The sequence below is a fragment of the Neurospora tetraspora genome (genome assembly GCF_033439725.1).
Source record: "Neurospora tetraspora strain CBS 560.94 chromosome Unknown B0H65scaffold_9, whole genome shotgun sequence".
Classification (NCBI taxonomy): Eukaryota; Fungi; Ascomycota; class Sordariomycetes; order Sordariales; family Sordariaceae; genus Neurospora; species Neurospora tetraspora.
Window position 1 is genome coordinate 66705 of NW_026944391.1, and position 21807 is coordinate 88511.

At 53.3% G+C, this 21807-nt stretch overlaps 10 protein-coding genes across 10 annotated transcripts; 5 read left to right on the forward strand and 5 right to left on the reverse strand.

Annotated features, from left to right (window-relative positions):
* Nucleotides 1-738: 738 nt before the first annotated feature.
* On the reverse strand, nt 739-1247 carry B0H65DRAFT_329626 (uncharacterized protein). The gene has a single exon (XM_062823494.1). The coding sequence runs from the start codon at nt 1143-1145 to the stop codon at nt 879-881; it is 267 nt and encodes an 88-aa protein (XP_062676883.1). The 5' UTR covers nt 1146-1247; the 3' UTR covers nt 739-878.
* B0H65DRAFT_479599 (uncharacterized protein) lies at nt 869-1793 on the reverse strand. Its single transcript, XM_062827537.1, has one exon. The coding sequence runs from the start codon at nt 1466-1468 to the stop codon at nt 1154-1156; it is 315 nt and encodes a 104-aa protein (XP_062676884.1). The 5' UTR covers nt 1469-1793; the 3' UTR covers nt 869-1153.
* A 762-nt stretch (nt 1794-2555) lies between these two features.
* Nucleotides 2556-4932, forward strand: B0H65DRAFT_512415 (uncharacterized protein; the record flags this gene model as incomplete). The annotated part of the gene is made up of 4 exons (XM_062828571.1): nt 2556-2645; nt 2948-3075; nt 3154-3210; nt 3291-4932. The coding sequence occupies 4 exons, from the start codon at nt 2556-2558 to the stop codon at nt 4930-4932; spliced, it is 1917 nt and encodes a 638-aa protein (XP_062676885.1).
* Nucleotides 4933-5747: 815 nt separating this feature from the next.
* On the forward strand, nt 5748-10673 carry B0H65DRAFT_542896 (muts domain V-domain-containing protein). The gene is made up of 6 exons (XM_062829213.1): nt 5748-5781; nt 5881-6115; nt 6228-6611; nt 7188-8898; nt 8964-9393; nt 9452-10673. The coding sequence occupies exons 2-6, from the start codon at nt 6060-6062 to the stop codon at nt 10585-10587; spliced, it is 3717 nt and encodes a 1238-aa protein (XP_062676886.1). The 5' UTR covers nt 5748-5781; nt 5881-6059; the 3' UTR covers nt 10588-10673.
* Nucleotides 10674-11303: 630 nt separating this feature from the next.
* On the reverse strand, nt 11304-12146 carry B0H65DRAFT_436354 (uncharacterized protein; the record flags this gene model as incomplete). Its single annotated transcript, XM_062825240.1, has 1 exon — nt 11304-12146. One exon carries the CDS (start codon nt 12144-12146, stop codon nt 11304-11306), a length of 843 nt encoding a protein of 280 aa, XP_062676887.1.
* An 870-nt stretch (nt 12147-13016) lies between these two features.
* B0H65DRAFT_479609 (uncharacterized protein) lies at nt 13017-14509 on the forward strand. The gene has a single exon (XM_062827538.1). The coding sequence runs from the start codon at nt 13134-13136 to the stop codon at nt 14295-14297; it is 1164 nt and encodes a 387-aa protein (XP_062676888.1). The 5' UTR covers nt 13017-13133; the 3' UTR covers nt 14298-14509.
* On the reverse strand, nt 14510-15468 carry B0H65DRAFT_479611 (ubiquitin-conjugating enzyme/RWD-like protein). Its single transcript, XM_062827539.1, has 2 exons — nt 15239-15468; nt 14510-15167 (listed from the first exon to the last, which is right to left on the reverse strand). The coding sequence occupies exons 1-2, from the start codon at nt 15303-15305 to the stop codon at nt 14551-14553; spliced, it is 684 nt and encodes a 227-aa protein (XP_062676889.1). The 5' UTR covers nt 15306-15468; the 3' UTR covers nt 14510-14550.
* Nucleotides 15469-15610: 142 nt separating this feature from the next.
* On the forward strand, nt 15611-18103 carry B0H65DRAFT_479612 (armadillo-type protein). Its single transcript, XM_062827540.1, has 2 exons — nt 15611-16037; nt 16113-18103. Exons 1-2 carry the CDS (start codon nt 15801-15803, stop codon nt 17901-17903), a joined length of 2028 nt encoding a protein of 675 aa, XP_062676890.1. The 5' UTR covers nt 15611-15800; the 3' UTR covers nt 17904-18103.
* A 690-nt stretch (nt 18104-18793) lies between these two features.
* B0H65DRAFT_329696 (uncharacterized protein) lies at nt 18794-20287 on the forward strand. Its single transcript, XM_062823496.1, has 2 exons — nt 18794-19717; nt 19804-20287. The coding sequence occupies exons 1-2, from the start codon at nt 19012-19014 to the stop codon at nt 20088-20090; spliced, it is 993 nt and encodes a 330-aa protein (XP_062676891.1). The 5' UTR covers nt 18794-19011; the 3' UTR covers nt 20091-20287.
* A 227-nt stretch (nt 20288-20514) lies between these two features.
* On the reverse strand, nt 20515-21391 carry B0H65DRAFT_329690 (HRDC-like protein). Its single transcript, XM_062823495.1, has 2 exons — nt 20989-21391; nt 20515-20868 (listed from the first exon to the last, which is right to left on the reverse strand). The coding sequence occupies exons 1-2, from the start codon at nt 21305-21307 to the stop codon at nt 20747-20749; spliced, it is 441 nt and encodes a 146-aa protein (XP_062676892.1). The 5' UTR covers nt 21308-21391; the 3' UTR covers nt 20515-20746.
* Between the last annotated feature and the right edge of the window lie 416 nt (nt 21392-21807).

Here is a 21807-nt window from a genome sequence, read left to right on the forward strand (position 1 = left end):
GGCACTTGCCGTGATGCTTATCGTCCGACTCACGAGAGATGCCGTCTATTTCAAACTTGCGTTCTTTTTGTTAACTCCCGTCCTCCTAATTTTTCTGGAATGCATCTGGAGTTAGACAGAAGGGATCGCCCTTGAAATCCCACGTGCTTCCAGCTCCATTGAGTTTGCGTAGGCCGAGCATCTTGTTGATGATGGAAAAGAGATGCTCACCTTACCCTATTCACATGTGCTTATGCTATTGGCTAGCTGCCGTATAATCCCCCCTTTTGGCTCCATTGAGAAACAGATCCATGGGGGTTCCCTTTGATCTATCGCGTGTCCCCCTTCCGCCTTTTCAGTCCTCACGTAGGTTTCAAAGCCAAGTCTCTCGCTTCAAGGTTAGCCTTGCCCAGCGATTGACATTCGCTCCAAACAGAAGCGAGCTAGAATCCGGTGCCTTAGACATGGGCAAGGGGTGGGAAGGGAAATGCTAGTGATGCAGCTACCCGACGCCATCTTTGGAGTTTATCGACATCCCTCCAGTGAAATTGTCTACCAAGTTTTCCTTTGCTTGCTTCCTCCCCTCGACAGGGGTCCGTAGCAGAGCGGCGCAAGATATTTCAGATTCCGCACTGCCAAACATGCGCTGTTAGTTGAAGATTGATTTGTGCACGTTGGAAGGGAGGGTGGACTAGAATGCACATCCAACATGTTCCGTGCCTTCGCCCCCAACAGCGGGATGGCAGGCTGATCATCTATCCAACCCACCTACCTACCTCTACACACATCATCTACACCGTAGTTTATGGCATGCATACTAACTCCCCTGGATGCCAGATCTGGGATGCAAACTTGGCTTCCATGGCTTGCTTGGCTTGCATACATGGTAGCGGGAAGGGTCAAAAAATCATAATAATACCACAAATCCTGGTTCTTCTCAGCCTCCATCCCTGGGATTCTAGGGCGTATCGAACCTCCCTCCCTTCCTGATCTTGACCTTGGCAAAAAAGATGCAACTGATGACCGCGCCCAACGCCAGTCATGTGCCAACCACGGGACGGAGATTGGGAGTCGACACTCAAGATAGATAGCAGCACCACCTTGTTAGCCCGCTCCCCGGATCTGGACGTAACACTTGCTCCGATGAAAGAAATTCGCAACGCCATGAGGTCCCTTAGCGGCAGGTTACTAAGTACCTGCCCATGCCGTTTCCGGGAGTTGCCGGCACATTCCAGTCGAGCACTTTTGGACCCTCAACCAAGCCGCCCTCTCCTCGGTGAACACTCCCAGTTTTCCCACTTGCCGCACTTGCGAGCGTACTGTAGTTTGTAGAAATCGCACCGTATTCAAGCCCTCTTTCCCACCACTGTATGCCACTTTCGAAATTGGGACTCCTCAGGTCCTCAGGACAGACAAGCCCCGGAGATGGTTGCGGCGTTCGTTCGTCGGCTGGATGCTCGAACCCGTGGAGCAGAACCAAACAGTCCATGGCCAGGGACCCCAGAGAGACTGTAGAATCTAGAGCCTCACTGGCACGAAAAGGGTCCTCCCCCCATCTGCCATCCCATCCCTCCCCTTCAAGTTTTTGCTGCCGGCTCACTAACCCTACAGCTTGTCTGCTCCCCGGAATCCGGGACCGGCCAAGAACAGTTGGTCGAGGCTCTGCGATCCCTGTGACGCAACGGCTCAATGCCTCTGTAAATAGACATGACCATGGATCATTTTCCAGGTGGCTACCGCTCTTCCCATTCAGATCCCTTCCCTGGGCACGGGTACGTCAGGTTTGCCAGGTCTCCGTAGAGCAACTCGCTCCCACACGGCAGCCCACCCCCCCCTACCCCCTCCCCATGATGTTGCCCGTGTTTGCCCTCTCAGAGAGTTCCCTGAACTTCGCCCAGGTGGCTCTTCCGAAAGCAGCGTTCTCCTGGATGCGGCAAGAAGTACGATCGTAGACCAACCGCACCTCCAGCTTGTTAACAATGTCTAATAAAGAAGTCATGAATAAATACATGCTCGTGGTCTCCCCGCCTTTCTTCTTTCTCTCGTGTGTGCCCCATCAAAAGAGTGCTGCTCTGTCCAAGCCAACAAAGGTAGTCTCTCCTCGCACCCCCTTTTTCCTCCATATCGTTCAGCGAGCGCGGGAGACACAGATCACAGCCGGTCAACAAGCATCTAGCCACTTATCTCCCATACGCAGCGACCTGTGTCTGTCCTGCGGCCGAGCTCTCGCAAACAAAGAAAGGAGGATAGGTACCGCAATCTCCTCCAGCACACAACGCGAACCAGCCCAGAGACACCATCCCAGACAACTGCATCTGCATCGTCCTGCAAGACCGGCTAGAATTCCGGGAGTGGTTGGAAAACAGCGGTAAAGGTGTTCGAACAGACGGACGCACCACCTCGACATCTCCTTCTCCATCGGCATCCAAGAAGCCCGACATTTCTTCCAACCTGAGAGGGAATTCCGATTGGGAAAAAAAAAAGGGCTTGTTTGTAAGAAGACAGAAGAGACAGATAGGAAAGGCATCTCATCCTTGCTAGGAAACGAACAGTTGCAACAACTCTTCGCTTTGCCCATGTCCAAAGCCCGAAACAGCTCGATATATATCACTCCTGTTCCGGTACCAGTAACCGGATCACTTCCTCTTTGGTCATCCACTCCACGAGTTATCCACTAGGACAACAACAAAAACAACAAGCCTTGATATCAACAAGAGCAGCTGGTCTCAGAAAGTCCATTGCTTTAGAAGAAGAAGAAGAAGACGACGACGACGACATAATCGGGCCCAGACGATCAGGAACCAAGAGTACCAAACGACGACATCGACCCAAATTGCATATTCTCTCGCAATGGATAGAAGCACTCCACCTTCAGCTGCCCCATCTGGGATAAGTCTTCATCATGACTATGTTCAACAACACCACCCAATGACCTTCCCGTCACAAATATTGGAGAGTATGGCGCCAGTGCCTTTCCAGACACATTCGCAACCAGGGACAAGATATGGGACACCGGTTCCCCATCCTTTATCCCACTCTCAGAGTTTTGATACCGGACTCCAGCAACAGTACCAGCGTGCCATCAGCGTCCAACCTGTAAGAGAGACATCACATCTCCCCCCATCATGGCGGTGTTGTGTCCATGATATGCTGACATAAGTTGGGAAAATCCAGCAATATCACAACCAGTTGTACGGGCAAGATAGCAGCCCCTATGGCCCTATCCCCGAGGTAAACTCTTTCCCAATCTGGCTTGAACTGGGGTTGTGAGTGGACGCTAACGTGGTACCGTACCCCTTTCAGCCCTACAGCACTCCGGCGACGTCCCCACCGACACCGGCACGACATGCCGAGTTGATGAACAGCAACCACCGAAACTCTCCCCTCAGGAACCTGACTCGGAGCTCCAAGATCGAGAAGAAGGCGCCAAGGAAAAAGAAGTCGTCAACGGATTCGAAGAAGCTCGAGGGCAAAGTAGCAGCCCTACTGCTCGACAAGCCACTAAGCCAGCAAAAAGTTCCCGAAGACTTGGTGCTGACCAACATGGAGGAATACGTGAACCGAGGGAAGGACGTGCGACAACGGGAGGTGGAGAGCGGCAAGAACCCGGGCAAAGTCAAGCGGCCGATGAACGCCTTCATGCTGTACCGCAAGACGTACCAGGGCGTGGCCAAGGGCTGGGCGGACGAGCACAACCACCAGGTGGTGTCGCGGGTGTGCGGCATGAGCTGGCCGATGGAGCCGGAGCAGGTGCGGGAGCAGTTCAAGGCGTGGGCCGAGAAGGAGCGCGAGAACCACCAGCTGGCGTTCCCGGACTACAAGTTCACGCCCACCAAGCCGTCCAAGGCGCCCAAGTACAAGGACGGCAACGAGAGCGACTGCTCGGACCCCGAATGGGACCCCACCGGCAGTATCAGGTCGCGAGCCCTAACGCGCGCTCGCTCGCTGACAAGGGCATCCAGCGATGACTTTGACGATCATCCGCAGTATGTCATGGGCCGCTTGACCTATCCGCCTTATGGGGGGTACTCGGCGGGTATGCATAACACGATGGCAGCCCTTGCCGGGCACCGGTCGGCCTTTGAGTATTCCAACCCGGGCAAGGCCATACCGGCGCCGTATGAGCATCACACCGGGGTGCTACGGGACGGGTCGTACTATGAGGCGCAGGTGCACACGCCGCCGACGAGACATCTTCATCATGGCATGTCGGTTGAGGACATTGTGATGCGTAGGACGCCATCGCCGACCATGGCCTACTCTGGGGGACATGCCCACGGGCTCTCTATGTCCAACACTGGTGGTGCCCACGACTTGCTTCAGTACAGCCAGCCCATGTTTACCGATCACTTCACTGCCAGCCCGGCGAAGTATGACCTCCCAACGCAGCAGTCACAGCTGTTGAAGCAGGAGCACTACGACCACCAACATGAGCAGAAGTACGACCCGCATCTGGAGCAAAAGTACCACCACCATAGTCATGACTCGCAGCACGAGCACAAGTACGACCCCCACCACCATGAGCACAAGTACCATATGCTCGACGAACCGCGCATCGACCCATCGCTAGAGAATGTGTACACGACCTCGGCCGGAGCAGGCATTCACAGCATGACTGGCAATGACGGCGGCAGTGACAGCAAAAACAGCATGACACAGGCGACCACCTCGTCGACGCAGAGCGCATGGCAGCCCAACACATTGGGATCCTCCGGGGGAGCAGGGCCCATGGCGTCGGGGGCTGATAGCGACAACGGCAGTGGCAGCCAGTTTGTCGACAGCTCCTGGCTCGAGGACGAGCACATGCGGGCGCTGAGCGGGGGTAACTGGCATGTGGAAAGCGTGGACCCTCCGCTTCCGGACGGCAGCCACTTTGACACGAGCTGGATGATGGACCAGCCCGCTGTAGCTGACGCGGTCGTCAAGACGGAGCTGGTCAGCCACACGCCGTGAACGATCGTCGTCACGGGTACAGTAACCACCTGGATGGACCCATGTCAGTTAATGTTTTTAGATGTTGATGCTATCTTGGGAAGCGGAGGCACTGCCACAATGGCGTGGTTAAGGGAGGCCGCTCTCTCTCTCTCTCTCTCTTGTTGGGATTCGGAGTTTGGGAAACCAGGTTGCGAGGTCAGGAGTTAGAATTGGAATGAGAACGGGACAGGATCAAGGATGAATTACAATCATGGGTACAGGAAACGGAACGGGCACAAATTTTGGAATTGGGGATTGGAAATTGGGATTGGGAAACAGGCATTGGATGAATCATGGATGGAGAAAGATACCTTGGATACCACAACCACACCCTCTTGGATAGAGACCCTGTATGTTTACCACATGGCGCAAACACACCATTGTATTTTGAGGCTTTGAGGCTTGAGGTTTGTGTGCTCGGGACCGAAGTGTGCCCGGCATCTCTCGATCTGGTTTTCTTATTGTACTAGTAGACCGTATCTGAATGTAGACAAAACTCACCGAGTCATGGCAGCAAACAATTTACACCATGTACTGTATGTCGTGCGCGTTATCTTAAACATGCTCATCTGTAGGTTTTCCTGTGGTTCAATCTCCGGTCATGATTAGTCAATTCATCATCAAGTAAATAAATAAACATGATGCGGTGGAGGTGGCTGTGGTGCTAGGCGGGAGTTTCCGCGTTGAAAGTGAGTGACGACGACAAGCACGGCGGCCGCGACGTTTCCGGCATGTGGTTGTAAAGATCAAGGGTTGTGACTTGGAGTTGAAGTCATCTTCTCCCTGCGAATCCATGGAGCCGCAATTGGCACCCTAGCACCGGCTGACGTGCGATACCACCCTATAGCCCCGCTTGCACAGCTGAGCTTAGTAGCTGCATACAATGATACAAATGCCTTTTTCCTGCATACTAATGTATGGTTTCAGCAGGTTACACACGGTACCTTGTAGCTTTGGACGTCAACATCCAGCACTTGACATCGACATCCATCATCTACATTCCAGACACCTCTACGGCCACAGCACCTGCAATCGAATCTGCCCGTCGCAACCACCCAATTTTCGACGCCTCTTACGCTGCGATTGTATCTTGAACAACGTCAATCATGACGTGGATATCCAAAACCATCACCGTCTTTGGCGGCCTTCTCCTCGCCCATGCGTAAGCATCCCTCCCTTCCTCGCCCCCAATCGCGTCGGACCCCTGTCTGCTACAAAGCCTACTCTACCCTACTCTGACCGGTTCGGATCTAACAATTGCGCGCAAAATACAGATGCTACTCGGCCCAAGAGCACGCAGCACTGCAATCCTTCAAGGCGGCGGCCACGAGCACACTCACCTCGTCCACTCCTCCAGTCGCATCGTCGCTGCCCGTGGACATTGCCATCGAGACCATTGTCGCGACTCTAGTTATCGTGCTTGGTCTGGTTCTGGGAACGCGCCCGCTGCGGCCGATTCAATGGCGCGTCTGGGCCGGCAAGATTGAGCGGGAAGGGGAGGAGGGCTTCTTGGGCAACAACGGAGAGGTGGAAAAGGACTACATGGGCAACCCCTTCAGCTATCTGGAGTCCAGGCCCAGCTTTGTCGACATCCGAAGGCAGCGAAAAGAGTTTGCTGAATGGGTCAAGAACGGTGGCAGCGATGCCGGTGGGAAGAAGTGAAGAGCCCATAGGACGGGATTCAATCGGAGACTCACGACCTACGTTGAGTTGGTGCTATAATCCAGGCCATGGGGTGCATGCATAGTTGTGGTTCAAAGTGAAGAGCATATTGTTAAGGCTTTAGCGAGCCATCTACCTTATTTGGGCTCCTGTGACGGTGGAGTAGATGCCTCATATCTAGCTCCACGACTGCTCAAAGTGCTCCTTCCCAAGTTGTGTGGCCAGGATGGTAGGATAGTTCCTGCCTTGAGCGGCCTTGCTGGTGACAAATCATCCACAAGGAGGCGTCGACTCCCGTCTTCACAAAAGTTTTTTTCATCGAAAGGAGTAGAATCTAACACACACTTCTTCAATTTCCCTTCAAGTAATGATTTTATTTTACTTATAGGTGCTGACGGCGCCCATCCTTATCTAGCAGCTATTACCAGCATATGGTATCCTGTCCATTGTTTATTCCCTTCCGCGACCCCAGCTCCGTTTTTCTTCACTCTTCACCTCTCTCGTCGATACCACCAATGAGGGTGTTAGGGTGTCAACCTCCTGACTATGAGTTCCTCCCTTCAGATCAGTAGTGACCGTTCTGGCCGCTCTACTGCCTCGCCGGCGCTCACTCCATCAAGCCTGGCAGCATCCTCAACGGCCTCACCTCGTCCTCATTCGAGTGCGTCTCGGGCCTCTTTGGGACGGCGAAGCGTCACTTCTTCCTCTCGTAGAAGTGTAAACGGCTCCTCTTCAGCCCATGGTGGACGTTCAAGTGCTGCTCTACCGTCTTCCACGCCATCGGGAACTTCACGGCCTCGAGCGTCGTCACAGTCTCTTCCTCGACCCGCGTCGTCATCGTCATCCCGTCATAGACAACATCAAACACCGAACACTCGAACCCAGGCCTCCAGACGTACTGGCTCCACAGCCTCTGAGAGACGATCGACATTGTCATCGTCATCATTCCGGTCTACGCCGCCCGGGTTGAATTTCAGGTCTCTTAGACCCGTGGAGCCCCTTCTCCCATCTACCTCTTCATCGCGACGTGAACCTCAAAGCTCTCCAAAACTGCCGACTCTTCCAAGAGCATCGAATAGAGATCTTCGCCGATCCTCTTCAGCCACGCCGCTGACCGCGAAATCTTCGACTTCTCGCCGTCCTACCCAGACTGCTACGTTTTCTCGATACGATGAGGCAGAAGAGGAGAGGTACAGAGAGCAGACTTCCGATGCTCTGAACGAAGTCATTATGGCTGTCGATATGAACAGAGATGGAAAGGTCGGATGCGCATACTACGTCGTCCTGGACGAGACTCTGATCATCGAAGAAGATGTCTCCATGGGCGGAATCGAAACTGTGGCCACTATGGTACTCCAAGCACAGCCAACGACTATCATGGTGCCGAACAGAGCTCCTCAAACACTTACCGAGTTCCTCGAACAGGATGCTCAAAGGCTTGACGATGACGATGCCACCGATATTCGAGGGCTCTATATCCTTCGTCATCTTGCCAGTGCAGAGTTCGACTATGACGCAGGCAAAGAAGCGCTATCGGGGCTTTACAATGATTCCTCGTCCGGAGATGGGATACCGCCAGGGGAAGAAGACGAAGACGCCGTGCATTGCATTGGCTCTTCGAACCACAGGCGATTAATGCGCTTAGAGAAGACAGTCAATCTCAATAGCCATCTTTCCATTGGTTGCGCTGGTGCCGTGTTGAGTGACCTTGAGCGTCGCCGCAGCACTGAATATCTCGCCCCTGGTGCCGAGGCACCAATATCTTTCAGAGTCAAGTCAATCACCATGAGTTCGCCGTCAGATGTAATGCTCATAAGCGCAGACGCCTTGTTGTCACTACAGATATTGCGAACAGAGCTTCACCCAAACCCGCAGCTCCAGTGCCTTGGCGGCTCCGAGAACAAAGTCAAGGAAAGCCTCTCGATTGCAGGGCTCCTCCAAGCTCTAGCAGGCACGGTCCAGGGAAAATCAAGACTTCGTCAAATGCTCTTCCAACCAAGCATTGATGTCGACGTGATCGAGGGGCGACAGAGGAGTATTGCGGTCTTTCTCCGTCCCGAGAATAGTGATATCGTACAGAGCATGCGGAGGCAGTTGAAAAAAGTCAAGAACATCAAGGCCGCATTACATCATGTCAGAGGTGGTGTTGACCGAATCAGAGGGCAGCTATCCCTTCGGATCAACGACTGGAGGGCGCTTTTAAGGTTTACAATGCTTGCCACCCAACTAAGGGAGGACATACGTTCCCTTGTGGGAGGCCAAGATTTAAACATCTATGCAAAGGTGATTCGATATGCCACATACGGGGATAGTTGGATAGTCTGCTGACACACATGGTTTTCTACCAGCTCCAAGAGGATATTGACACTCAGGGTATTCTGCAGGCCGGCGAGACGATAGTGAACACTATCGACTTCAAATTATCACAAGACACAGGCCGAACAGAAATCCTACCAGGCGCTAGTGAAAGATTAGACGAGCTCAAGGACGACTATACTCAGGTGTACCAAATTCTTTCCGACGTCAAACGAGATGTTCTGACGCAAGTCCCCGGATGGGCTGTCCAATATGTCCAGGAATGTACAATAGTGCCCCGACTTGGGTTTCTCATTGCAGTGACCCTGAACCCTGAAACGGGAGAAGGTGCTTTCAACGGAAGGGGCATTGCTGATGACGAGTGGCGCCAGGTGGTGATGGACGAACAGCGGGCTTACTACAAGAACAGGACGATGGTTGAACTGGACGACATGTACGGTGATTTAACTGAGGAGATTGCCGGTGAGTTTCCATGACATCTATATATCAACTCCAAGATTCACATCTGACAGTAATCCAGATGAGGAAATCGAGGTGATAGTGGAGCTCGCGGCGGCTGTTTCAGAGCATGAAAATGCACTGATTCGCGCCTTGGAACTACTGGGGGAGCTCGACAGTCTGCTTGCGTTGGCTTTGGCTGCAGAGAAGTACAATTGGGCTCCACCAAAGATGACATCCGAGAATATCATTGACATTGAGGGCGGACGTCACCCACTTCAGGAGCTTCTCGTACCATCCTTTATACCCAATGACTGCTTACTCAGGGGTGGTTGCGGATCGGAAGATGGCGATGAGATTGACCTCATAGGCGTCGAAGACGAACCCAAAGAGCCATCGGCCTTAGTCTTGACGGGTCCAAACAACTCCGGAAAGAGCATCTACATGAAACAGGTTGCCCTAATCGTCTATCTGGCACACATTGGAAGCTACGTGCCCGTCACGCGTGCCACGATCGGAGTAACTGATCGAATTCTCACACGGGTTGCCACCCGAGAAACCGCCATGGACGACGAAAGCGCTTTCATGACCGATCTCAAACAAGCGGCCTTCTCCATCAACTTTGCGACCCGACGAAGCCTCATTCTCGCGGACGAGTTTGGAAAAGGCACCACCATGGAAGCCGGCGCCGCAGTCTTCACAGCCTATCTGTACCACTTCTTGGAGTTGGATGCGGATCGGCCCAGGATGCTCGTTAGCACCCACTTTCACGATGTGTTCAACAAAGGATTCCTAAGACCTGAAGAGGGTGTTGCGTATGCTCATATGGAAGTTCGACTGGACCCGGAGGCGGAAGAGAGTGAAGAGAAAATCACATATTTGTACCGTCTCGTTCACGGACGGGCTGAACACAGCCTGGGACTTATGTGTGCGGCGATCAATAATATCGAGGATGATGTGTTGAAGAGAGCGGGAGAGATTCTGGGCATGCTGGAAAGAGACGAAGATATTGAGGAGGTGTTTGCGAAATCCACTGATGAGGATATTGAGGCATTGAAGGCTTCGGAGCTTGTTGCCAGGCGGTTTCTTGCTGCGCATATACCACAAGGTGGGAGGGATACCTTGAGCGGAGTTGGCTCGATTCGGGATATGTTGAGGGAGATATTGTCACCTAAGGAGGATGGAGGAGAAGTAGGTGAGGTTGAATCTGAAGAGTGAATATTGAGGTGGATGTCAACTTGTAATCATAGTGTCTTGTTTGCTTGGAGATGATGTCGTAAATTTGTGTGGATGTTCTAAATCACAGGGCAACAAGATTGCGTCACACAGGTGCACACAACTCTCGTAGTTCAGCTCACGTCTCTTTCCTATGTACACCAGATGTGATATTGTGACATTACTCTGATTAAATAACTCGGACTGAGTTGTCCATCATCTATGTGACTCTCGAAGCTAGAGCCTTTGTGCGTGAGGCATAATAAACAAGTCACTTAGATGAGTATTGAAATGGAGAGCAATGTTAGGCAACTGGTTCAAAAACAGGTCATGATCTGAGTTCTTGGAGTACTAGATTTACATTTGTTTAAAGGTATCCAGATTCTACCACCGTTTATCGTTTGATGTATAATTATGAAGATACAAAACACCCTCTCTCACCAGTACTTGATCTCACCCGGGTATCATAAATGCCACAATGCCACGCCAATCACCTCTCTGTTCTCTGCTCTCCAACATAAACCATTACGATTCCCCTAACAAAACCATAAAAGCCCGCTTCCTGGTTTTTGTTATCTCGTAACTCATAACTCATATCTCATTCTTGCCTCCTCGCCCAACAACGGAGATCATCCCCCCTCCCCCTCTTCACACACCTCTTTTTCTCCTGTATATACATCCTCTCCCAAGTCGACCCGACCCACTCAATATCACTCCAGCTATGCAAACAAAATCCCCGCAACAGCCGAACACACAAGTGTCGATACCCAATGCAAGAAGGGAAGTGAAACCATGACGCCCATGACGGCAGAACTGGGGATCGGCCCAACAAACGGCCCATACGGACTCGAATCCGGACGTGGTTTTGGTGCGGGAGCAGACGTAGCTGCTTCGTTGGCTGGTTTGGTTGAGGAGGTCTGGGGTTGGAGCGTGGTAGCGCTGGTGGTGCTACTACTGCTTTCTGGGGCGGAGGTGGTGGCGTCTGATGGGGAAGAAGTGCTTGTTGATGATGAAGAAGTCGTTGGTTTCGTTGTTGTTGTGGTCGTCACCGCTGTTGGCGGAGACACATGCGTGGTAGTAATTGCCGTCACTGGCGGCGGCGGCGGCTGTATCGTAACCAGTGTCGTAGGCAAGGAAGGCTGGTGAACCGTGGTGGTCGCAATTGTTGGCGATGGGGGAAGGTTCTTCACCAGCCTGCTAGCCCACGCCTCAGCCATCTCCAGCTTCTCCTCGGGTATCGGTTGGCGAACGGATTTGCAACCAGCTTCCATGATGTCGATCAGAGTGTCGTCGGCACGGCGGAGCTCGGCTTCGCAGTAGTAGGACATGCAGGTCAAGGCTAGCTCGAGGAAGATACCCTTGCCTGAGAACTGGCACAAGCACCGCGGGTCGTCGGTGTTACAGCCGGAAACATTGACGCAGCTCTCGACGCAGGACGGGAAGGGAAATGTTGCCGGCGATGGTGAGGATGAGGACGATGTGGGAGATGCCCGGCTAGGTGTGTAAAAGAGTGATGAGCTGGCGCATATGAGCGCAAAACGAATGACTCTGTTTGATATCATGGTGTTGTTTGATTCGGCTTCACGGACGAAGGAGTGTGCTGGATGTGGTCGTGAGTGAGCTCCTTTCGTGAGAAGGATCGAGGTCAAGTTGTAACTCTTAAAGAACATGCATGGTGCCTGGAGGGCGTTAGACGATGAGGTTGGTGATGACGATGAAGACGCAAGCGGAAGAGACAGATATCAAGAGGAGGTTAGGAGAAGCAACCGCCAGGTGGTTGGAATCGGTTGGAATTCCCAGTGACATTCCAATGCCGCTGGCACTTCTTCACGATGACTGGCCGCCCGCTGGCATGGAAGACGGAAGCTTTGTCTCACTTTGTCAAGATCGCGTGCGGGGGCGCGTTGCCCAAGAAGATGGTGCTGGTGATGGCGCCCCCATTCTGAAACATGAAAGAGCAGGGCTATGTTGCCGTTTCGAGAAAGGGCAGCCAATCATTCAAATTTTCCAATGCAACGTCGTCAAGGTCGGGTAAGGACTTGAAGCCTGAGCGCGCTCATCTGAGTGATACGTATTGGAGTCATATTGTGGTGTACGGGGGCGTCCTATGCACTTTGCAAAGGTAGGTGAATCGCTCAGCATACTTGTCCAAATAGGGAATGAAATGAGGGTATTCAGAAGTATTGGATGGTGACTGAGAGAATCTTTCAAGTTTGTATTGGCCTGTACTGTGTATGTTGTGTAAGTAACCGTATTGAAGTCTGTCAGCGGATGACATGCCCCAGATCGCCTGTGGAGTGTGGGGAAACTCCCTTTTGGTCTAGGCCTCTCATCCGGACACTGTGTGCCGCGCTAGCCACAGTGCAGTGAATTGCACTATCCCTGACGGTATCGTGGGGCTTTTTTCTTATCGTGAGGTGCGATAAGCCCAAAATTTCCCAGTTTCCAAACACCACTGATCCCGTCACCTCGCTAGGACCGCAAGCTGCTAGTAAACAACGAACCGCCAACCTCACCTTACCTCGAACCGGCCAGATTCATCCGACAACATGGCGCCCACCAAGCCAAAAAACAAGTCCCAGAAGGACAAGGCGAAGGCGCGAGCCAGAACTGGCGCCGCTCAACCCTCGAATGTGAACGCGAGAGAACTGCTCAACAATGCGAGTGCGATGCTCGAGGTCGGCGACATTGAAAATGCGGCAAAGACAGCCAAGACCGCCTACAAGGCTATTGGCGAGGACGGAAAGCTGGCTGGCGCCGCCCTCTCCCTCTTGGGCCATATTTACGTCGAACTCGGCGAGATCGAAGCTGCTCGCGAGTTCTTCCTTGCCGCAGTCAAAACAGACGAGGATGGCACGCTCCCCGAGGATGTTGCCGGAGGCCCCGAGAAGTTCCTATGGCTTGCGCAGCTCAGCGAAGAAGGCGGACAAGACAGCGTTTCCTGGTACGACCGCGGTGCCTCTGCTTTGCGCCTCCAGATCCAGACTCTAAGCGACGAGCTTGAGAAGAGGCCCCACGGGAAGGAACAACAAGAGGCTCTTATTACCGAGAAGAAGAGACGGCTTGCGGCAATCCTCTGCGCCGTGGCAGAGGTTTACATGACCGATTTGAGCTGGGAGGAGGACGCCGAGCAGCGATGCGAAGCTCTCATCACCGAGGCCATCATGCTAGCACCCGAGCTGGCCGACACCTGGCAAACCGTTGCCAATGTTCGCATTTCTCAAACAAGAGTGGACGAGGCTAAGGAGGCTTTGAGGAGGAGTATGGCACTGTGGGAACATCTTGAGCCCGAGGACCCCAACGTGCCACAGTTCCCTACTCGGGTGAGCTTGGTCCGACTACTGATTGAGGTTGGAATGGAGGAGAAAGCGATAGACGTCGCAGAGCGCTTGATCATTGAAGATGACCAAGCCGTGGAAGTCTGGTATCTGAGTGGTTACGGCCGATATCTCCTGGGCGAGAAGATCAAGAATGGAGAACTGCAAGCTCCCGAAGGCGAGACATGGCAAGATGTCTGGCGCTTGTCGCGCAAGTACCTTGCCCAGTGCCTCCGGACATACGCGGCCATTGAGTACGAAGATGAGAGGCTCGGAGCACACGCACAAGAATTGCTGGACTCCATCAGGGGTGAGCTTGGTGTTGTTGGTGCTGAGGAAGATGAGGTTTGGGAAGATACAGATGTTGAGGAGGATGAAGATGAGGAGATGAACTAAAGGGGCCGAACTGGCTTCGTCTCGTTCATCTTCTAACTATACCGCGTTCAGTTGAGGCGTGTTTTTCAAGCAAACTGTTTATGGCATATCCTGGAGTCTGGTTAAGAGGGAAAAAAAAAGTAATGTTCGGGATTGGTTTTCACACGGGTTAGGTAACACGTATACTTGAAGCGGAATAGAGCGTAGACCCCTAACAAAGAATTAGATAATTTGGGCGAACATGATGGAGGGCTTTACTATTTGTCTAAGTGTCCTAAACCGTGAGTTTCTGGACCTCTTCCACGGGGACGTCTTCATCGCCTTCCAGGTCCTCATCACCCTTCCCAGCCAAGCCCCTCTCCCAGAGTTGTTTACCCGTGAGCTTGACAGGCTCCTTTATCCTTGCCTTCTTCATCTCGGCCGCCTTTTCCTCCTCCTCCTTGATCCTCTGATCTTCCAGTTCCTGCAAAAAGCTGTCCCTCCACTTCAAAAAGGTTTCGCGATTGACGGGAGTGCCCTGGAACTTCTTGTTCTCTTCGCGCTCCGCGGCAAGGGCGGCCTCCTCTTGCGCCTTGATGGCAGCGTCCCTCCGCTCTACTGCCAGTTGCTCCGCAGCATCCTTCAACGTCGACACAACAGTAAAGATCATAGCCATCCCCAAGTTCTCCTCAATTGTCTCTTGGATGCCTTCGAGCAGCTGGAACCTATCTTCGGCAATGTTTATGTACTGATGGGGCGGTGCATTCGGGGCGGGCGCAAGCTCGAGGGAAGGTGGCTTGTCGGGATAGTCTTCGGGGTACCGTACGGTAAGGACCATGCTTGGCGCTTCTTCGGCATCGTCATCGGGAATGTCCAGTGTGATAGAAATCCTGTACTCGGTATCGGAGATATCTAAACAAGTCGAGCTCGGGTTAGGACAGGCCCATGCCTGAACGGCAACCGAAGTGGGCGAACAATCGAACCTTGGATCTCATCTGGGAAGATGGAGTCGAGGACTTCCCTCTCTTCGATTTGCTCTTCGCGACCCATGATGTTCAATTCGGTACAAAACTTGAGTGTATGGACTGCGACAGACTTCCAGACAGATGCTGGCAATGTTGACTTTCAAGGCGTTTAGCGAAGAGGAGGGGCACAGTGACTGCAGCGTGCAGGCCAAACTCCAAAATGCGAGCGCGGCTCAATCCATGGTGGGTCCCGCCTGGGTTCCTTGTTATCAATGGACAGTTCCAGACAGTGTCAATCCAGCCGCCCCACTACAAGACCCCAGTAGAGCTCCTCACCGCCCGGCAGATGCCAGGATGCGGATCCAGAAATTTTCAGCGGAAACATGCTGCAGAATTTCCAATTCAGAGGCTTCAGATACAGGGTACTCCAAAGTTTTGGATTCTGAATACCTGCACTTCATTCATTCCTGCTCGACCACTACCTCTGAACCAGCGCCCACCCGGAATCCAAATCAACACGACCTCCAATTCGAGATCAACTATCCATACCCCGGAGCAACACAGACATAACACAGCAGTAATGGCGACCAAGTCGTCTTCAGCAGCCGCTGCCGGCGGAAAGAGAAAGGCGTTCGGCAAGCACAACGAGGATGGCCGTACGAAGGCAGCAAAGACCATCTCTGGCAAGAAACACATCAAGGCCGAAGCCGAAGACAACGAGTCCTCCGATGAAAGCTCAGACGTCGAGTTCCACACAGAAGAGAACACAACATCCACGCCTAATGAGTCCGGCAATGGCTCCAACCAGGCCAAGTCTGGTACGTCGCCTCTCTTTACCATATCCGCTCCATGATGACCGAACCTCGATCTGTTCTTTGACTAACACAACGCAGGCACAAGCTCTAGGGAGGCGCACGCCAAGCAAAAACAAGTCGCCCAAGAACGCAAGAACGCGAAGCCGCTGGCCGATGAGGTGCACCGTACCAAGAAGCTGTGGGAGAAGCTCCGTCGCAAGTCGCATGTGCCCAAGGAGGAGCGCCAACAGCTCGTCGAGGAGTTGTTTACCATCATAACTGGCCGCGTCAAGGACTTTGTCTTGAAGCACGATGCTGTCCGTGCCGTCCAGACCGCCGTCAAGTACGCCACCCCGGCTCAGCGCAGGCAGATCGCGAAGGAGCTCCAAGGAACCTATGCCCAGCTCGCCGAGAGCAGGTATGCCAAGTTCCTGATCGGCAAGCTTTTGGTGCAGAACGACAAGGAGATCCGCGACCTTATCCTCCCCGAGTTTTACGGCAAAGTTCGCAAGCTCATCAACCATGCTGAGGGTTCGTGGATTCTGGACGATGTCTACCGCGGTGTTGCGACCAAGGAGCAAAAGGCCAACCTCCTTCGCGAGTGGTACGGTCCCGAATTTGCTCTGTTCAGGCAACCCAAGGGCACCGAGGTCACCGGCGATCTTTCCAAGATTTTGGCCGACGAGCCCAGCAAGAGGACAACGGCGATGAAGTACCTTTTCGACATGGCCAATGGTCTCATTCAGAAGAAGATGACTGGTTTCACCATGCTCCACGACGCCCTGCTGCAGTACTTCCTCAACCTTAACCCCGAGAGTGACGAGTTCAAGGAGTTCTTCGAGACTATCAAGGAGGACGAGACTGGCGACTTGCTCAAGAACATGGCATTCACCAAGTCGGGCGCTCGTCTTGTGTGCTTGCTCCTTGCGCACGGAACCGCCAAGGACCGTAAGCAGTTGCTCAAGGCCTACAAGGACACCTACCAGCTCATGAGTGGTGACAATCACGCGCATGCCATCATCCTCGCGGCCTACGATCTTCTCGACGACACTGTTCTCACATCCAAGACGATCTTCTCCGAGATTCTTGGCAAGGATGCCGAGCACATTGCTTTCCTCGCCAATGACCTCAACGCGCGCACGACGGCACTATATCTCTTTGAGGGAATGTCGAAAGCATTGTTCCCCGCCAGCCACGCCACCGACCTGGAGATTCTGAAGGAAATTCACGAGATCCGCACCAAGACCAGTAAGAAGGACCCTGAGGTTAGGCGTAAGGAGTTGGTGACGGCCATGTCGCCTCAGTTGCTTGCGGCCATCGCAAGCTCCCCCGCTGATCTGGTGGCCACCTCCTTCGGCTGCCAGTTTGTTACTGATGTTTTGCTCTCGGCAACGGGCGATAAGAAGGCCGCGTTGGAGGCTATTGCCTCTACCGCTGGTGGCGATCCCAACGCCGAGGCGCCCGAGGATGCCTACCAAGCCCTCCCCCCTCACATCTCGACTACTATTCATGGTGGCCGCATGTTCAAGACTCTGATTTCCGGCGGCCGGTTCGACAAGGCCACGGGCAGCATCCAGAAGGTCGACCCCCCGCTCAACTTTGCCGATCTTTTCTATCCCGTCATCAAGGACTACGTTGTGCAATGGGCCACCGGCCCTAGCTCTTTCACAGCGCTGGGTCTGCTCGAGGCTTCCGACTTCTCCTCGAAGAAGGAGCTTCTCAAGACCCTCAAGTCTAACAAGAAGGCTCTCACCAAGGCCGCCACTGAAGCACCAGCGCCGAAGAAGGAAGAGACGGAGGAGAAGCCAAAGGCCAAGAAGGGCAAGAATGCCTCTGCCCCCAAGGGCAACCAGGGTTCGAAGCTCCTTTTGGAGAAGCTTGAGGCTTAGGTGGAGGAGAGTGTAAGAGTCTCATGGTTATAGTGACAAAAGTGGACGGTGGCCACAGGTTGACTAAATACCCCTTTTATGTTGTTTACTTTGTCAATGCGATTTTGTTGGGCCCCGCGTAATTTGCGGATGATTGATAGCCCTGTTTACATATCTGGACATGATATTTATGACTGTATAGAGAAAAGCTTATTTCCGGACTTCATTAATGGCTCAGATGTGACATTTGATACTGACCTCTCCATACCCACATGGCGTTGTAGAGGCAAATTGCTGTGCAACCCTTTTGACTGCGGTGCCGGGACAAACAGGTGTCGAGTTCACCGTTACTTGATAGCCAAGTGGCGCTTGGAAGTCATAGGAAAGAAGAAAGCCGTCTCAAGGCTACACTAGTGCAAGGCCGCGTACATCTTTCGTGCACCGGCCAGCTCACCGGGCGGCCATCGACCGGACGACCTTGCGAATTCTGGTGTTCTGGTAGGTTGGACGAGGGTTTCTGAACGTGTTGCCAGCGGTGGGTGTCCTCGGTTTGCGTTTCGCCAGATTCCAAAGCCTCTCTCCCTTTTTGCAAAGATCAGACGAGGCGGGAGGCTTGAAGCCGGCATCAACTCTGCTGACCGGGTTGAACTTGACGAAGGTATGGGATCATCACCTAGTGTACCCCCTTTCATCCCAGGTACCTGCGCTCCCGAGGGTAGCCACCTCTCCCGAATTTCCGGGCACCAGCGGGGAGACCACGGCCGGGGCTGCACGCGAGTGCCCCATCGTTCCTTCCTCAGGCTGCCTTCACTTGCTCTTTCCCACTTTGGCGGTTCGTCCCTCCAGTTCTGACCGTCCACGAGTGCCACTCACTCTTGCTGTTTGCTTTCCCCTCTTCCTTTCCTTCCAACTCCCATCCCCATTTCCTCCTCCTCGAGGCGACACTTTCCAGGTTGCAGCAAATTCCAGCTCTGCGGTAGCCGCCCCCCTTCGTCGCCGTCACCACTTCCAACGCGACTTCGACCTCGATCTCAGACTGTTCTTGTACCCAAACACCTTCCCCATCATCCATCGCGACAACTTCTCAGGCACGACCAGCCTCTCGCACCCGACAAAGTAGCAGGAAGCCATGGAGTTGGGTCTGTCCAGAAAGCCTCCTCGCTTGCGCCTCCCAGAAGCAGCCCCGATGGTCGTTCAGAGGGGTGGCGGAGACTGCCCAAAGGATTACCAATGGTACACTTGTAACGTGGCCCAAGGCATTCCCTATTCGGGCTGCTGCGCGATGGATCCTTGCCGTCCGGATATGGTCGATTGCCCTGATCGGTACAAACCTGATGATGATATCACGTCTACAACCATCGTCATTACCAGTACAGAATCTCCCAGCACAGAAACTCACTTCACCACTATCACTTCCTCTGCCAGATCGGACCTTATCCCAACTCTGACTTCCCACTCATCGTCAACAGGCACTACTGGTAGTGCTTCCTCAACCGCTAGCGCAACGGTCACTGCTACTCCTGATGCGCCGCCCACTGTAGTCCACAAGGAACTTTCAGTTGGCGCGATAGCAGGAATCGCAGTGGGATGTTCCCTTGCCTTCATCTTCTTCGCCATCTCCGTTTGTATGTGGTGGGGTCGGCGCCGAGCGAAGAAAGATGAGAAGAAGGACAGCGCGGACACTGCAAACGTTTCGTCGTTTCTCGGTCCAACCGACAGGAACAACCCAGTCGAAACGGGACAAGAAAAGAATGTGTCCCAGTCTGGCTCCCGTTTCCCACTTGGAAGCTACCAACCAGTCCCCACAGGTGTTCCTTACGAATACATAGGACGAGGTAAGCGAACTCCATTCCCCAAGCGTCAAACGCAACGCAGTCGCACTGAGTCGGTAGGGATTTCTATACTGACAACAACTCTTTAGACGTGACAAGCTCGGCATCCACGACCAACACGAACTGGCCAGGCTCGCCGATGGACTACGAGAGTCACCGTTTCAGCGGAGCGACGACCATGTCGACCCCAGCGAGCCACAACAGCGGAAGCACTCCGGCCAGCCCGAACTTCCAATCACGAGGGGCCTCGGAACTCGACACCAACCAGGCGTACCAGCAGGGTGGATGGGGCACAAGGTTCGAACCAATGCACGAAATCCCCGAGCTTGAAGGCAATGAAAGGCCACCACAACACTCCCAAGGCCCGAACAACTAGCGAGGACTCACTCCATTGTGGTGAGCAGGGAGACACGATAGCTTGGTTTTGTGGTCGATAATGAGACGGGTTTCTTAAGGGGCCATAATATACAGCCACACAAGAGACGATGAAGAATGCGATAGGCTTCCATGAGAGAAGCAACCTCCAGAACGAGACGATATTGAAGGAACGGGCTATGGTCGAGTATCATGGGTGATTTGGACTGTTAATCTAGGCACATCAGTTGCGCAGGTGAGGGTGAGGACACTTACTCCGGCTCACTAGGATAGTGTCCTGGCCCTAACCTCGCCTGGAAAAAACCAACCACTTCAATGGGATCACCCGAGCGAAGGACTAGAATGATGTGATGAACAAGAAATAATAGACGGTCTAATTGATCAAAAAGCGGCCCTTAGACGCCAAACCATGCATTTTCCCCTTTCCGTGACCAGTCCTGACAACGACGATGATCCAGCTTGTGGCCCGAAAGTCCTTTTTTCAAAACAAGCTTACCGGTTTCCCACACTGTTCGATCATCTTCCAGCGAGGAAGTTATGTAGTGTGTCGTAAGAAGCATTTTAACAGATAGAAACAGAGGAGAGGAACAAAGAAAGCAAGCCAACCCACATTTCCCAATTGCTGTACTAATTAATGACTCTCTCAGGTGTGCCCTCCTAGGTGCTCATGAGCTTGGCCATCTCATCCAGCAATTCTTGTAGGTCCTCGTCTTTGATCTTGTCCGCCAGGGAGGGGATCAGCGTCTTGCACTCGTCGGCACTATCGCAACAGAGTGATCCTAGATAGCCACAGAAACAGAAACAGTCAGCAAGTCACATACATCTTCACTCAACAACAAATGTTCCCCATCCTCCAACTCCACTTCCCCTGGAACGAGAGAAAGAGAGAGAAAACATACCAATCTGCGCCCTCTCAAACTTGGTCAACTCCTTACGCGCGCTCAACAACCTCTCCACGGCCTCCACGTTCTCCTTCTGCTTGAAGCGCGCAAACGCGTCCAGGTAGTCGAGCGTCTTGTTGAGCACGTCCGTCTCGTTGCGGTCCTTGCGGTCCTTGCGACGCTTAGTCATGAGCGCGTTGATGACGAGGGAAGCCTCTGAGAGGGTGAGCGTGTCCACGTCCTGGAACTCGCCCAGCTTGAGCACCGCCGAGGCTTCCTCCTCGCCGGGAGGGGGAGGCTTGGAGCGCGAGGTGGGTGCGTGGTGTTGGTCCGACATTTTCTTGCTTGGTTGGGGGGTTCGTTCGTTCGTTCGTTCACTTGTGTGTGTGTGTGTGTTTGGTGTGGTGTGTCGTCTGGGGACGGGAGCGCGCGCCGCTGGCTGGCTGGCTGGCTGGCTAACCTGGCGTTTCAGAGGAAAGAGATCGGTATTCGGATTGATGCGCTCGCTATCGAGATGGGCTTTGATCCAAGTTGCCGATGTGCTTGACCGGCAGTGAGCCTCGTGGAGTTTCTTGTCTTGTTCGCGACGCCTTCGACGTTGAGTTGTTGTGTTCTTGTCCTCCTACTGAACCTTCCAAAATCCAAGCTACGGTTGTCGCGCTCGAGCGCTGCTGCTGGTACCGGGTGCGCCGTTCGAAGATAATGGCACTATAATTCGGTGATTCGATAAAACGTCTGCTTGAAGTGTCGAGGTGTGGTTGTAGGCTCGTATTTTTGGCAGTTATGACAGATATGATTTGGCGTTGAATGGTAAGGTTGTTACGCACCAGGAATTGT